The sequence below is a fragment of the Pangasianodon hypophthalmus genome, chromosome 7 (genome assembly GCF_027358585.1).
Source record: "Pangasianodon hypophthalmus isolate fPanHyp1 chromosome 7, fPanHyp1.pri, whole genome shotgun sequence".
Classification (NCBI taxonomy): domain Eukaryota; kingdom Metazoa; phylum Chordata; class Actinopteri; order Siluriformes; family Pangasiidae; genus Pangasianodon; species Pangasianodon hypophthalmus.
The window spans coordinates 6,192,811-6,206,740 of record NC_069716.1 but is presented as its reverse complement, the minus strand read 5'-3'; the positions used below and the strand labels follow the sequence as shown (position 1 = coordinate 6,206,740).

Sequence of the window (13,930 nt, the reverse complement as noted above, 5' to 3'; positions counted from 1 at the left end):
AGTTTTGCTACTTTCTCACCACTCCCTCACACACACCCACGTAGATCAGGAAACAGTTGTTCTCTCGCAGACAGTTGAAGAATTTTGGAGCAAACTTACACATGTAAACAAGCACACTGGATAAAGCATCTGAAAAAATAATCCATCTGGTGCCAGAGTGAATCAGGAAGGCAGGTTAGTCACATGAACAAAAAGCAGGAAATTATGCTTTTTTGTCCACAAACCTGAATTCTATTTAATATTTACAGCTTTCGCTTAGAATTTTCATCTCCACCTTTATGAATGTAGAAAGAGCAAAGATATTTTATGCAACCTACAGAAGACATGTATCATGTATTGAAAGTATCTGTATTGGTATGTGGAGCCTATTATCGGATCAATAAACAAAATCCGGTATCAGTCATTGCTAGGAATGAAATGCATGCATGTGCAACAATAGTGGTTATGAGTGGTATAAATCAGGCAGGGTGTGGATCAGGTGACAATAGCTGATACAAGAGGAAGTCAACATACATCTCAGTTTATTGCAAAATCTGGAAATTTCCTCTCACTAAACCCCATCTGAAAGGCCTGAAGCCCTCAGTCACACCTATCTAATAGCCACAGCAGATCCTACAAACAGAGTACACACTGAGTATTTACGCCATATCATTCCTTGCTATATTTTGCCAGTGTCATTTGCAGATATCCAGCATTTTCCTTCATTCTGCCAACTTTGGCCTCATCAGTATTGTTCTGTTTGTAGATTTGAGTGCTGCATTTGATAATCAGTCACAGCAATTACTTTCCTGGTTAGACTTTCTGGCTCTTTTATTAAACAACATAGCCTAAACTTCATTTCTAGGCTGAAGATTCACAAATTTATCTTGATACTCTCAGACTTGTATCCAAATCATAAACAATATTTAGCTTTGTAGAAGGGAATTCCAAAAAAAATATTGCTATATAACAATAACAAAGTAGTAAAGAACAAAGGACTAGAACTGTAACTCTAGAACTGTAAATCTAGAACCCTTAAGGGTTCTTCAGTTGTTCCCGTGGGGGAACCCTTAAAGCTTCTGTGTAGAACCCTGCAACAGTGTGTTTATTAGAAAAGGCTCCACACTTGAACTCTTTTAGGAGGCTTAACTATTAATCATAATTTAACGAATAACTTTTACTTATACGACGAACCCTGATGAACAAACTTTAAAGAACTTTAGGTTTGAACCTCTCTGAAAAATGTTATATAACACACATACAGCGCAGCTGATTATAAACGTATCAAATAACATTGTTTTGCACTATAGCGATGTTCATAAAAAGTCAATGAAATCATTACAATTCCATTATTACGAATGCTTCCCTTAATTTGTTGAATGGCATTTTATTGCTTACCAACTGCTGTAAACTGAATTAACCATTTAGGATCATACGGCTGCTGACGTTAGGGGTCGCCAAAGTGGATCATTGGTCCGTATATTTGATTTGGCACAGTTTTTACACCGGATGCCCTTCCTGAAACAACCCTCCCCAATTTTATCCAGGCTTGGGACCAGCACTGGGAGTGCATTGTCGTGTGCATTTCCTACACTGATTAATGTCATAAATATGACAAGATTGGTAGATGGTGCTTTAAATAATTGAATGGCAATTTCTGAATACCGTCACCTCTACTACTACTGTCTGGCATCTATCTAAAGTGCATGAGCACATCATACTTATCAATTAAATTGTAAAAGTCACACAATGACTACTACTGGCATGTTTTTGAGAGGTTGGAAGAAATCCATATACTGTAGATAAGTGAAGAACGTTTAAAACTCGTTTCTCATAACCAGAGCTCAGGAACCCAGTACTCTAGACTTGTGAGGAGAGAATGCTCCCTGCTGAGCCAATAATGCTTTCAATTTCTGTAATAAGCACTGTGATTGATCCTTGAGAACAATTACAGAGTATTAAATCCTAACAACACATCAACGATCTATGAGAAATAAGGATTTATTGAAGCGGTTTTACATGGGAAATATGAGTTTTGCTCAGTAGCCGTTGCGTTTGAACCACTGGGCTCTGGCCACCACATCATTGGCATAATCATTTCCTGTGGTCCCAATGTCCATTCGCTCATACGTGCGGACGTTTCCTACTCCAGCGTTGTAGGCTGAGATTCCACCTGAAACAGTAAACAGGTAACAGACATCCATTAATGTGTGTAAATCACAGTGAAGAATATCAGTTTAGTTATTGTAAGAAAAAAAAGGAAGACTAGAGTTGCATGTCAGAGTATCTTCATATGCTGTTTTACAAAATAGCATCAAATCTCTGTGTAACAATTAATACCTTTACTGATTGCTGGTTGTGATATTAAAGCTACAGTGCATGTTATTTTGTGCAAAATCAGGGCCGGACTTAGCCTGTCTTGATTGCGGGGCCAGGTAAAATGTCTGGGTGGGCATCTTTTACAATCATGCTTGTTGATGAAATATAATATTTGTATCATAATGAAGACCTGCAGGCTCCTTGCCATTTGTTTTGTTTAAATAAAATAAATAATATAAATATAAATACATATATTTACTTTACATTTCTACATTGACATCCAAAAGGAGAATGGGATAGGGTTCCTGTAGCTTAATACTATCCTGTAGACATGTAGATGTAATTAATTTAGTTATTAATTATTTTATTTATTTATTTATTTTTGGCCATATACCACTGAGCCAGAGGTGTCAAACTCAAATTCCGCCCAGGCCACATCAGCATTTTTGTGAGACTCCAATATAATCTATTAATAATCTAAGACTATTAATTTTTTTATTTACTTTTTTTAACATATTACTAAAAAATTGAATATTGTGCAATTTTCCATTCCTTTTTGAAAGCTACTAGCCAGAAAGCTACACTATAAGCATAAAGATATTGAGGTGTGTACTGGAGAAGTAGCGTGGAGTTTTACTGCAATAAGAGGAAAACATCAGTATTTACAAGATGTAAGGCGTAATTTCCCCCTATTATTAACATGCTATTTTTTTAATCATTTTAATGGTAGTGTTATAAAAATATTTTATGGTAACATTATTAATATGGCAAGATTGTTTGATGGTAGAGTGTCCCTTAAAATGATCATGAAAACAGTCATGGTTTTATATTTATATGTCCGCATCACTCTGAAAGTAGAATATTTCCAGCTGTTTCAACATTATTTTTCAAGTTAAAATGAGGCAGCAGCCATATTTGGCCCTCAAGCATTTGAGACATGGGATTTAGTTAATGTACTTGATAATGAGGTCCTAAAAAGTTTTGAGGTGAGCGTTAGGTGCTTAGGGAAAAATGGGGGGAGCTTGTAAAATAGTGTATAACCCAACCCAGCACCCCCCCTAAATCTGGCCTTGTCAAAACAATAAATAAATAAATAAATAAATACATAAAATTATTAAAGCACATCTATAATATAATGTTCCTGAGCTGCTGTGAGAGTCCAGACATTCATAGTTGTCAAGTCGGAATCACACCCCAAAGAAGTCTGGCTACACAGTGATAGGCGAGAGCCAGCAGCCAGTCAGGGTTGAAAAACAATATGAGTTTCTCAACGAAACAGGGTTTCACAACGAAACAGGGTTGAGTAGACAAAGCAAACAAATCGAATTTGTATCACTAGCCAATTGTGAAGTTGTTGAGCTAAAGAACTCAGCTAATGGGAGGTGTTAGTGTATTTCTCTGTATATAGAGTGAGTCATCCAGGGTGTCTGTGAATCATCCCTGTGTCTACTGATTGCTCTGTATCTATATATCTGACTGGCATGACGTTGTCTGAGCGTACCAACACATGGCAACATCTCAGAACCGGTAACAAAAACTTGAGGACCAAATGGACCACTCTCAATTCCAGATGATTGATGTGTTCTGATCTCACACTATGGGGCCACATGTCCATTGTGGCCCCGTGGCATGATACTGCTCCCCAGCCAGTAAGGGAAGCATCTGGATGTAGTGGTTTTTCTGATGAGACCACCATCATTATCAATCCAGAAGAATCTCTCAGCTGTACCTGCAGGTATAGCATCCTAGTGCTCCTCCACTGAGGAACAAGGAGAACGACTAGGCAGTGGACTACAAGGATGGTTCCAACATCAGTTTTGCACACGTCTGCCACCAAATCATTAATTTTCATAGAAAGTGACTCAGATTGCTTTCTGGGATTCTATGTAGCAGATTGATACAGTATACAGTATTTATCAGTTGTCCCTGCATGTCAGCATTTTCCACAAGTAACAACATCTTACTGAGCAACAGCACAAGTTCTAGAGATACAAGCAGCGAAGCAGGTGATGGCTAATAAGGCTAGCAATGCTAACAAGGGAAAGACAACTCAAAGGTAAAGGCTGTCACAGGGTTCCATAGCATTTGACCAGAAAATACCTTGTATAAAAATACACTCACTATGACAGAATAGATGATAAATGGCTATTGCCTGTCTGCAGTCCAACATATGTACAAGCCAAGAAGAATAAATGGGAAAAATGGCTGCATCATATGCTTTATGCACTTTAGGCACTTCATGACTTTGTTAATACGCCTCGGCATGCTTGAGCATACACCCAAGAAGGTATCCAGGTGATTCTCCCTACAACAGGTTCACATGCTCCTTCTTGATCACCGATGATGATATGTTATAGGTGTGTCTGTGAAGTGGGCTTAAAAATGAGCTCAGTAGGAGGACAGATTTGAAGGGTGTATCACTATATGTAATTACCTAAAACAAATGCCAACAATAAGCTGTGTGAATCTACTTTCTGGTTTTAGAAATAAACCACTACTTCATAACAGTCTTTGTATTTTTCTTTTTGGTCATTCACTGAGCTATTGATCTTGCTTCTACAAAAGTCCAAAATAATCAAACTTAAGTCATTTGATAACAGTGAATATGATGTATGGAGATAAAAATGAAAGGGAGGTAGGTCTTAGCATGCCTGCATACCTTTAAACTGGTGCTCCTTGGGCCATTTAGGGAATTTTCTCTGAATCGCTCTTATAGCATCAATCAGAATCTCAGTGCCTTGTGTGATATGCTCCTCACTGTTCCAGGCTCCCCTCAGTTTGTGATAACGTTTGTCAATCTAGAGAAATTGGTGTGACATATAATTACATAGATCACTTCATAGAGAATCGACATCAGATAGATTAGTCATTGCTGATCCAACAAATCTCGCTTTAAAGTAACCCTCATGAGTTGGAACAACATTTAGTCACAGAACATAAAACAGGAGCAATGTTGCAACAGGTTCAGTTCCAGCTGGAATTGTCGGAATTTCACAATCGCAGAAAGAACAACTAAAACCATAATAACCTACTGTATATGACCTTCACTCCTTAACTGATTACTGAAGCATTGCTTTAAACAAACCTGCATAAGTCCAAAGCCATTGCCGTGATCTCCCCAGCCATCAACAAGCGCTGCTCCAGCCCTTGACTCTCTGGATATGATAGCTGCGATCACAGCTGGGTCCATCTCCTTAGCTCTGCCAACTTTCATGATGATGTTCTTGTACTGCTCCATCCTCTTCAGATCATGCTCAGCCAGTTTATATGAAGCTTCCACCCCTTTAGCAAGAAATACCTTAAATGCTGGATTCAAGATTCTAGCCACAACCACAAGAGAGACAGTAAATTTAAGCAGACATACCCTTTACAGAGAGTTTGTCTTGGCGAGCTGTTTTCTCAGATGCTCCAGTCGTGTCGATCTTCATGACATCTCCAAAAATGCACGAGAGAGCTGACACGTAAAGGATCGTCAGTGTGAGACAGAAACGCATTTATGTAAGACAGAGTAACTCTATTTTACAAGCTCTCTCAATGCTATTGCTTTTTTCCCCTTTTTTTTAAGATCAGATAAGGTATTTGTTTCTTCCAATAATTTTGTAGCAGATCACAGATCCAAGTGAGCAACTCACCTATGATAAAGAGTTTCATCTTGCTTCAGTGAGAAAACAGCTCTTGTGCAGGTCCCTTGGGCAGACAAATCTAAGTGGGTTTCACAAGTAGCCACTTCCTCTAAATAAAGGAGGAAGTAAGAACTGGACTCTGTTATTGCAACATCTGGAAATTTCCTTGGCATGGAACACAAAAACTGCAACTATATCAGGTGCTGCCCATAAGGGAATGGATTCATGTTTTGTATCTTGGCTAATATAATGGTTATTACTTTAAATGCCATATGTTTCCTGTAGACATATTATATCAGTGTCCTTGATTCCATTTAGATGAAGCTTGTGCTCTAAACAGGATCATTGTACACCAGACGAAGCTGATGTAAACTGTTTAAGGGAAATTTTTTAATTCTCATTCCTTTTCCTGGAATCCCACTTCTTTTTAAAGGACATATAGTCCGCTCCAAAAGTATTGGAATGGCAAGACCAATTCTTTTGTTTTTGCTATACACTGATGGCACTTTGGGTTTGAGATCAAAAGATGAATGTGACACAATAGATCAGAATTTCAGTTTTCACTTTCTGATATATACATCTAGATGTGTTAAACAGCTTAGAACATGGCACCTTTAGGGGCAGACCATGCAATTTTTAGGTGAACAAATGTATTGGAACAGATAGTCCTAAAGTAAATTAAAATTAAATAACACTTAATATTTGGTTGCATATCTCTTGATATCAAACCCAAATGTCTTCAGTGTATAGAAAAAAACAATAGAATTGGCCTTGCCATTCCAATACTGTTGGAGGGGACTGTATGTATTTTGCAAAACTGACAATTTGAAATCTCAATGCATACAGTGATAAATTAACATTAAAAAACATTTATTGTGATGCCACAGCTATCCATGGCCAAGAGTCAAGACCGCAAAATTGCCCGTGCTTTCTGAGTGGGTGGTTTGTGTTTTGTTTTGTTTACCATTAGCTCAAATTTGACTTGCTGCCTAGCCAATAATGTTAGCTACTGAGATTGATGCTAGTCTAACCTAGCAAAGAATACAGGCTAACTTATCTAGCCAGTTAACATTAGCAAATTAGCAAAATTTTTACCTCAACATGCATTTTCAAATTAGATGGAGTTCATGTCTTGTACAGAGGCAAAGGTGACATCTCATTTAATATGAATCTTAGCTTACTCCAGCATATTGAAACATTTTACTGAGGTAGGGCCAGGGGCCTCATCCTCAAGTTCTACGCTGCAGGCTCACAGATAGCTATATTGCTAACTACATTGTGTAGGATGAGAAGTTTACCATGCATTACCAGTTATGTGTGGAAAAAAAACATGTCTCTTCCCCCTTTACTTAGAGGAAGTATTTAGGGATATATAACAGTTAAAACTGTCCTCACTTACAGCTCTTTTCTCTGTGCAGGGAAACAAGAAGCATCATCATGGGTGAGTTTATTTTCTTATTTTCTTATTGAGTATTACCATTAATTGTACTAGTTTTAGTATTAGTGTACTAGTACCATTGTACTACCATTGTACTAGTACTAAGTACCTGATCATTTTTATCATATTTTGGCTTCTCTTAAATTCTTTATAGTTATAGAAATATTTACCCTCTTGCACTTCCAAAAAAACTGATTAAAAACTACTATGTACACAGCCAGTGAAGAAAGAACCATGTTCTAAAGTGCAAAGCTGGTTGGTCCTCTGGGATCTCAGATTATTATTATTTTTTTAATGTCTATCCTAGCCTGCATTTTTGGAGACGTCACAAAGATCGATACGACTGGGGCATCTGAAAAAACAGCTAAGCAGGACAAACTCACTATAAAAGGTGTAGAACCATAATCTACACATTTTTGCACATTATTTTTGAAAATGAACTTGTGTAATGATGATTGACTCCTTCCATAGGGCCGGACGCCTCGTATAAACTGGCTGAGCATGATCTGAGGAAGATGGAGCAGTACAAGAACATCATCACCAAAGTTGGCAGAGCTAAGCAGATGGACCCAGCTGTGATCGCAGGCATCATATCCAGAGAGTCAAGGGCTGGAGCAATTCTTGTGAATGGCTGGGGAGACCATGGCAATGGCTTTGGACTCATGCAGGTTGGGTTAAAGTAAAACCCTTTGTAATGTGGTTGAGATGTGAGGTAAAAGTGGAAGTTACAGTTGTTGAAAGATGTGGCCATGGGTTACACCATGTTAGAAATACAAGTCAACACAGTATGGCTTATGGATTCTGATGCTGTGAAACTGAGAAAGATATATTGAAAAGTTATATTGAAATTATAACTCATTTAATGCAGTAATCATGGTTCTTTCTTCATGGGCTGTGGTCATAGTGGTTTTTAACCAGTTTTTTTCGGGAAGTGGTGGCTCAGTGGATAAGGAACTTAGATACTGATTGGAAACTTGTTAGTTCAAATCACAGCACCGTGGAATCCTTGACCTGAAACCTTTAACCCTCAACTGCTTAGTTTGTAAACTGTCTCAGCTGTAAGTTCATTTGGATAAAGGAAGTGTCACAAGCAAAAGCAGATGCAAACAGAATTAGTGAATTTGAATATTTGTGAATGAGCACCACCGTATAGAAACAATATGTACATTAGAGCTGTTTGGTGGAATTGATATGATCTTACTCACTCGTATTGTCTTTAGGTTGACAAGCGCCATCACACTCCTAAGGGAGCCTGGAACAGCGAGGAGCATGTCACTCAAGGCACCGAAATTCTAATACAATCCATTAAAGATATTCAAAAGAAATTCCCCAGCTGGCCCAAGGAGCACCAATTTAAAGGTACAAACTTGTGGTCTATGTTGCTGTAATTTTCAAACAGAAGGTTGTAGATTTAATCACAGGGCTATCACAGGACTGCAGTATAGCCCTTGAACTATACCTCTATCCCTTAGAAACTTAAGATATAGAAGATATATTCAAATATTCAAATATCACCTTACATCTGCCAAATGAATAAATGAAGATGTATGTCCTTTACATTTTCCTTTACACAAAGGAAAATCTGGTGGCTCTCTTATGCTGTTGGGGGGCATTTATTTATTTTGCTGGCATGGTTTGGATCCACTTGTTCCCTTAGAGTGAAGCATCACTGCAAATCAATATGAAGTTTCTCTGACTGATCACCATTATCCTATTATTTTTTTTCTGTTCATAACTTCCTTCCAGTATTATTACAAAGAGTTTCCTCATAGTTATTGTACCACTGTCCTCTGTCATGTTTGTCTCCTGTTTCAGGAGGAATCTCAGCCTACAATGCAGGCCCAGGAAACGTCCGCTCGTATGACCGCATGGACATTGGCACCCCAGGAGATGATTATGCCAATGATGTGGTGGCCCGGGCTCAGTGGTTTAAACGCAATGGCTATTAAGCAATATTTGTTTTTCACCTTTACCACTGCATAACTGCTATGTTCTTTGCACATGTATTTTTCAAGATATAGATTACAGTGCCTAGAAGCCTATACTTAAGAATCTTATAAAGTGACAGACCTGTTTGCAACTTTTGTAGCAACTCTCCTTGCAATGCTCAAATAAACGCTTGTGCTATGTGAATTATTGATTTGTGAACATATTGGTAACAGTTGGTATTGGGATTAAGTTGTTAACAAAATGTATGTTTGTCTATGTTCATTTGGTTTTTTCTGTAAATTAGAATAAGAACTTTCACAAACAGCAATAACTAATAGGTTACGCGTTATCAAGTCATTTTGTGTTTGAAAAAAACAAATGACTAAGTAAAATCATACAAAGTTTGAGCTATATCACTTATAGCATGTGTTATTCTTTTCATATATAGTTTACTACTTTTTGCTCATTTTCGTTAAGGGTGCCAATAATGCTTAAGGGCACTAAATGCCCTCGTCTGCTGTTGTGCCTTGAGAGGTGAAACTGGCGTGTAAATAATGATTGTAACTTCTGCTATGACAACAATCTAGCATGACCTGTCTCCTTGACATTGTGTGTGTATGCAGTTTTGCAAGATTTAGGCTACAATAAACACAATTATATTGTGGGCTGAACAAATGGCACTAGAGTAGTGTCTAGTGAAAATATAATTCAACACACATAAAAAAAAAAGCTGAAATAAACTTGCAAAAACTTTTTGGCAAGTAAGTCAAACCGACGTTTTTGCCATAGCAGAAAAGCAAGCTACAGCAGCAGAAGAAAAGAAGAAAATTCATGCATGCACAGTACAGCTCAGTACTTCTTCCAGCCACCGTAACCATCCCTGCAGCCATCATTACTCTGGAATGGCGATCAAAAAATGGGGCAGTGGTAGCTCAGTGGTTAAGCTGTTGACCTACTGATCAGAAGGTTATGAGTTCAATCCCTAGCACCACCAAGCTGCCATTGCTGGGCCCTTGAAAAAGGCTCTTAACCCTCAGTTGTATATATGTAAAAAAAAAAAAAAAAAAAAAAAAGAGAGAGATAAATGTAAGTTGCTCTGGATAAGGGTGTCTGCCAAATGCCATAAATGTAAAAAATGGAGCAGATTTGAATATGCTATTTTTAAAAAATTTTATGTGATTTAATAATGCCCAAAAAGCTCCATTACAGTGAGCCACGTTCTCAGGTACAATAACAAGAGTAACTGTAGTTACTTTGCACCCCCGCCTACTTGTCTGGACAGAAGTAGGTATTTTCCAGGATTAGCATGCAGCATAAGGTGCACACCCTGCCACAACCCATTACTACATCTCAACACACCCAACCATAATTGATTACTGGCAGATGCCAAGAAGGAAATTCATTATTAAAGAGCAATACATTAGTGAAAAATTAGGCTTTCGCCTAACGACAAAAGGGTGTGCCATGGGAATCTACCAAAATGTGTCACCGCCTATTTTATTTAGAGGAAGTGCTTATGGATAAGTATAAAATAGATACACCAGCCCTCATACGATCACTTACAGCTCTTTTCTCTATACAAAGCTATCAGAAGCACCATCATGGGTGAGTTTATTCTTTAACCGAAATTCATTATTCCAAATTAAAATTAATAATAACAATTTTCTTCATTCAATTTTCCTCTTAAAAGTATCATTGCAGAAATATGTTCCATCTATTATTATTGTACAGCAAAATGCTCTGCAAAGGTAAAGTTATTTTAGTTTTGTTGGATCTCAGTTTATCTTTTCTATGCCAATCCTAGCATGCATTTTTGGAGACCTTACCAAGATCAGCACAACTGGGGCATCGGAAAAAACAGCTAGTAAGGATAAACTCACTCTAAAAGGTAAATTTTTACACATTATATTTGAAAGAATAAATAGGTACCCAAAGTAATAATGATCGTTTTGCACTTGAATTGGAGAGTTACGATGATCGGTTTCCTTCCACAGGTGTGGAAGCCTCATACAAAATGGCTGAGACTGATCTAAAGAGGATAGACCAGTACAAGTCCATCATCCTGAATGTTGGGAGAGCTAAGCAGATGGACCCAGCTGTGATCGCAGGCATCATATCCAGAGAGACGAGGGGTGGACTATACCTTACGAAGGATGGCTTTCAGAAAGATGGCAAGGGTTTTGGACTAATGCAGGTTGGTTTAAAGCAACACTTCATTAATACATTTGAGTTCAATTTTCAACTTATCTGAAAGTTGCCTAGTAATGTTTTATACACCATGAGCCTTATTCAGAGTTGGCGACTTAAGTCCAAAAGTTACATCAATATTTTAATGCAGAACGGTTTTTGTATTCAGACTACATGTATTCAGAGTTTCTGGGCTCAGCATTCAGAATATACAAATCAACTGCATGTAGTGCATGTGTGTGTCTCCCAGGTTGCCAGATTTTGATTGGTTGATAGAATCACTGGTGAAAGGGTTTTTCAATAACATCTAAACCACTGTATTTAAACACAAGCACCTCCATTTAAACCCAGAAAAAACAGGGATACAAAAAAATATAGACTGAAGAAGGATATAGTGTTTTTTCCTTGTTGTCAAATGTAATATAAAAGCAAGATCCATTTTTTTAAAGAAAAAAGATTAATATGATGATATCCTGTATGAATGAGAAGTTGGCAAGCCTTGAAATAAATCTAATAGGAGTGTACTGGGAATATATTGTTACATGAATAGTCCTAGTTATGCTAATGACCTTAATGACTGCAACATTTGGTTTAATTTAACAATACATTTTCACCCTCATTAATCGGCAGCTTATAAAACAGCACTTGATGTAGTACATCCCATTATTTTATTATTTTTAGGTTTTACTCAGACTCCACCCATTGTACATAACTCTTGCGCAACCTCTGAATAGCGCTTAATTCTGGAGTCACGTCTGAGGTCTCAGTAATGATGTGCAAAATTTCTGTAGCAAGTATTCACTGCAAACTTATCTCAATATATCTCAATGAAATACTGCTCAGCAATGCAAGTCAATGCATCTGGCCATGGAACAGCTGAGCAGCCAATTGTCCAATTACTTTTGATCTCTTAAAAAGCGGGGGACCACATGTAAAAAGTGTTTGGCTATATTTGCACATTGACATATTTACTGGTATTTTAACTGTCTACCACAATATATACTAAAATTACAATTTACTGTATGATTATGTTAGTTTACCTATTTACTTTGGTCCCTTAAAAAGGGGGGGCACATATAAAAGCTGCTGTAATTCCTACACCGTTCACCTGATTTGGATGTAGGTATGCTTAAATTAAAGCTGAAAGTCTGTCCATTATTCATTATTTAATTTCAACTTCATTATACCGTGGTAGGCAGTTAAAACAACAATAAGGTTTGTCAGCGTTCAAATATTTCTGGACCTGACGGTACATACATTTTTTTGTAATTCATTTTCTTCAGGTTGACACAGGCAACCATCAAAAAAGGGGAGCATGGAATAGTGAGGAGCATGTCACCCAAGGCACAGAGATTCTAATCGGCTTCATTAAAGAAATTCAGAAAAAATTCCCTACCTGGCCCAAGGAGCACCAGTTTAAAGGTACAACATCTTATCTCATACACTTAATAGGTTCTGTTGTTTTTGTGCCCAGTGTTCCTGGGATAGACACTCCAGTCACTCCACCTTGACCCTGACCAGGACAAAATGCTTACAAATGATTATCTTAATACATGCCAGCGTTTTTAATGGTCTTTAATGGTCTGGTAGCTACTAGAGAGTTACTATTAGGTCTATAACCAAGATCCCAATCCACCAGCTGCCTTACATGTACGTCTATTACTTTAAAAATATCCCTTCCTACAGTATCACAGTTTTTATCACTCTCTTCTGTGTTTGTCTCCTGTTTCAGGAGGAATCTCAGCCTACAATGCAGGTCCAGGAAACGTCCGCACGTATGAGCGCATGGACATTGGCACCACAGGAGATGATTATGCCAATGATGTGGTGGCTCGGGCTCAGTGGTTTAAACGCAATGGCTACTAAGCAGTATTTGATGTATTCCCATCTAGCTTTTTTGACTACATAACTGTATGTGCTGTATTTTTTAAACTAGAGGCTTATACTTTATGAAGTGACAGGGCTACTTGGCAACTTTTGTATCTTTTGTAACTTAAGCACCTGTGCTATGTGAACTGTTGCTTTGGCAATACGTTGGTAACAACTGGTATTGGGATTGTCACGTCAAAGAACGTGTATTTGTGTATGTTCAGATGATTTCTGCTGGAAATTAGAATACAAACTTTCACAAATAGTAATAAATAATAGGTTATGCTTTGAGTTTGTCAAGTCATTTTTGTGAAAAAATCAGTAGTTTTTGCCAAAAATCCACTGCACTTTATACGAGTTCAAATCCATTCTAGTTGTAAATTAAAACTAATTCTAATTAAAATTTTTGCAAAAATACCAATACTACCAGTCAAAAGTTTAGACACACCTGCTCATAGAAGGGTTTTCGTCCAACCTAGATACATATATTTAACGTCTGAGTGCACTGTTAATGGGACACCAGTTCATTGTAGGGTTCCTTGATGCACACACACACACACACGCACACATACACATACCTAGAGAC

The 13,930-nt window shown here is 37.7% G+C and overlaps 3 protein-coding genes across 3 annotated transcripts; 2 read left to right on the top strand and 1 right to left on the bottom strand.

Moving 5' to 3' along the window:
• The first annotated feature begins 43 nt into the window (after positions 1–43).
• LOC113542783 (lysozyme g) lies at positions 44–9,492 on the top strand. The gene is made up of 6 exons (XM_026940542.3): positions 44–174; positions 7,340–7,362; positions 7,667–7,750; positions 7,831–8,027; positions 8,580–8,718; positions 9,175–9,492. Exons 2-6 carry the CDS (start codon positions 7,359–7,361, stop codon positions 9,306–9,308), a joined length of 558 nt encoding a protein of 185 aa, XP_026796343.1. The 5' UTR covers positions 44–174; positions 7,340–7,358; the 3' UTR covers positions 9,309–9,492.
• Positions 1,965–6,053, bottom strand: LOC113542786 (lysozyme g). Its single transcript, XM_026940546.3, has 5 exons — positions 5,931–6,053; positions 5,663–5,752; positions 5,384–5,580; positions 4,958–5,096; positions 1,965–2,152 (listed from the first exon to the last, which is right to left on the bottom strand). The coding sequence occupies exons 1-5, from the start codon at positions 5,947–5,949 to the stop codon at positions 2,019–2,021; spliced, it is 579 nt and encodes a 192-aa protein (XP_026796347.3). The 5' UTR covers positions 5,950–6,053; the 3' UTR covers positions 1,965–2,018.
• Positions 9,493–10,821: 1,329 nt separating the features above from the next.
• LOC113542824 (lysozyme g) lies at positions 10,822–13,635 on the top strand. The gene is made up of 5 exons (XM_026940608.3): positions 10,822–10,893; positions 11,093–11,176; positions 11,283–11,482; positions 12,759–12,897; positions 13,208–13,635. Exons 1-5 carry the CDS (start codon positions 10,890–10,892, stop codon positions 13,339–13,341), a joined length of 561 nt encoding a protein of 186 aa, XP_026796409.3. The 5' UTR covers positions 10,822–10,889; the 3' UTR covers positions 13,342–13,635.
• Positions 13,636–13,930: the final 295 nt, after the last annotated feature.

Bases quoted from the DNA above. Each gene is read 5' to 3' on its own strand.
- LOC113542783 (XM_026940542.3), top strand. The intron at 7,751-7,830 runs GTGTAGAACCAT...CTCCTTCCATAG, and splicing joins GGACAAACTCACTATAAAAG to GGCCGGACGCCTCGTATAAA. The intron at 8,028-8,579 runs GTTGGGTTAAAG...TATTGTCTTTAG, and splicing joins ATGGCTTTGGACTCATGCAG to GTTGACAAGCGCCATCACAC.
- LOC113542824 (XM_026940608.3), top strand. The intron at 11,177-11,282 runs GTAAATTTTTAC...TTCCTTCCACAG, and splicing joins GGATAAACTCACTCTAAAAG to GTGTGGAAGCCTCATACAAA. The intron at 12,898-13,207 runs GTACAACATCTT...CTCCTGTTTCAG, and splicing joins CAAGGAGCACCAGTTTAAAG to GAGGAATCTCAGCCTACAAT.
- LOC113542786 (XM_026940546.3), bottom strand. The intron at 5,581-5,662 runs GTATGTCTGCTT...TTCTTGCTAAAG, and splicing joins AGACAAACTCTCTGTAAAGG to GGGTGGAAGCTTCATATAAA. The intron at 5,097-5,383 runs GTTTGTTTAAAG...CAATTTCTCTAG, and splicing joins ATGGCTTTGGACTTATGCAG to ATTGACAAACGTTATCACAA.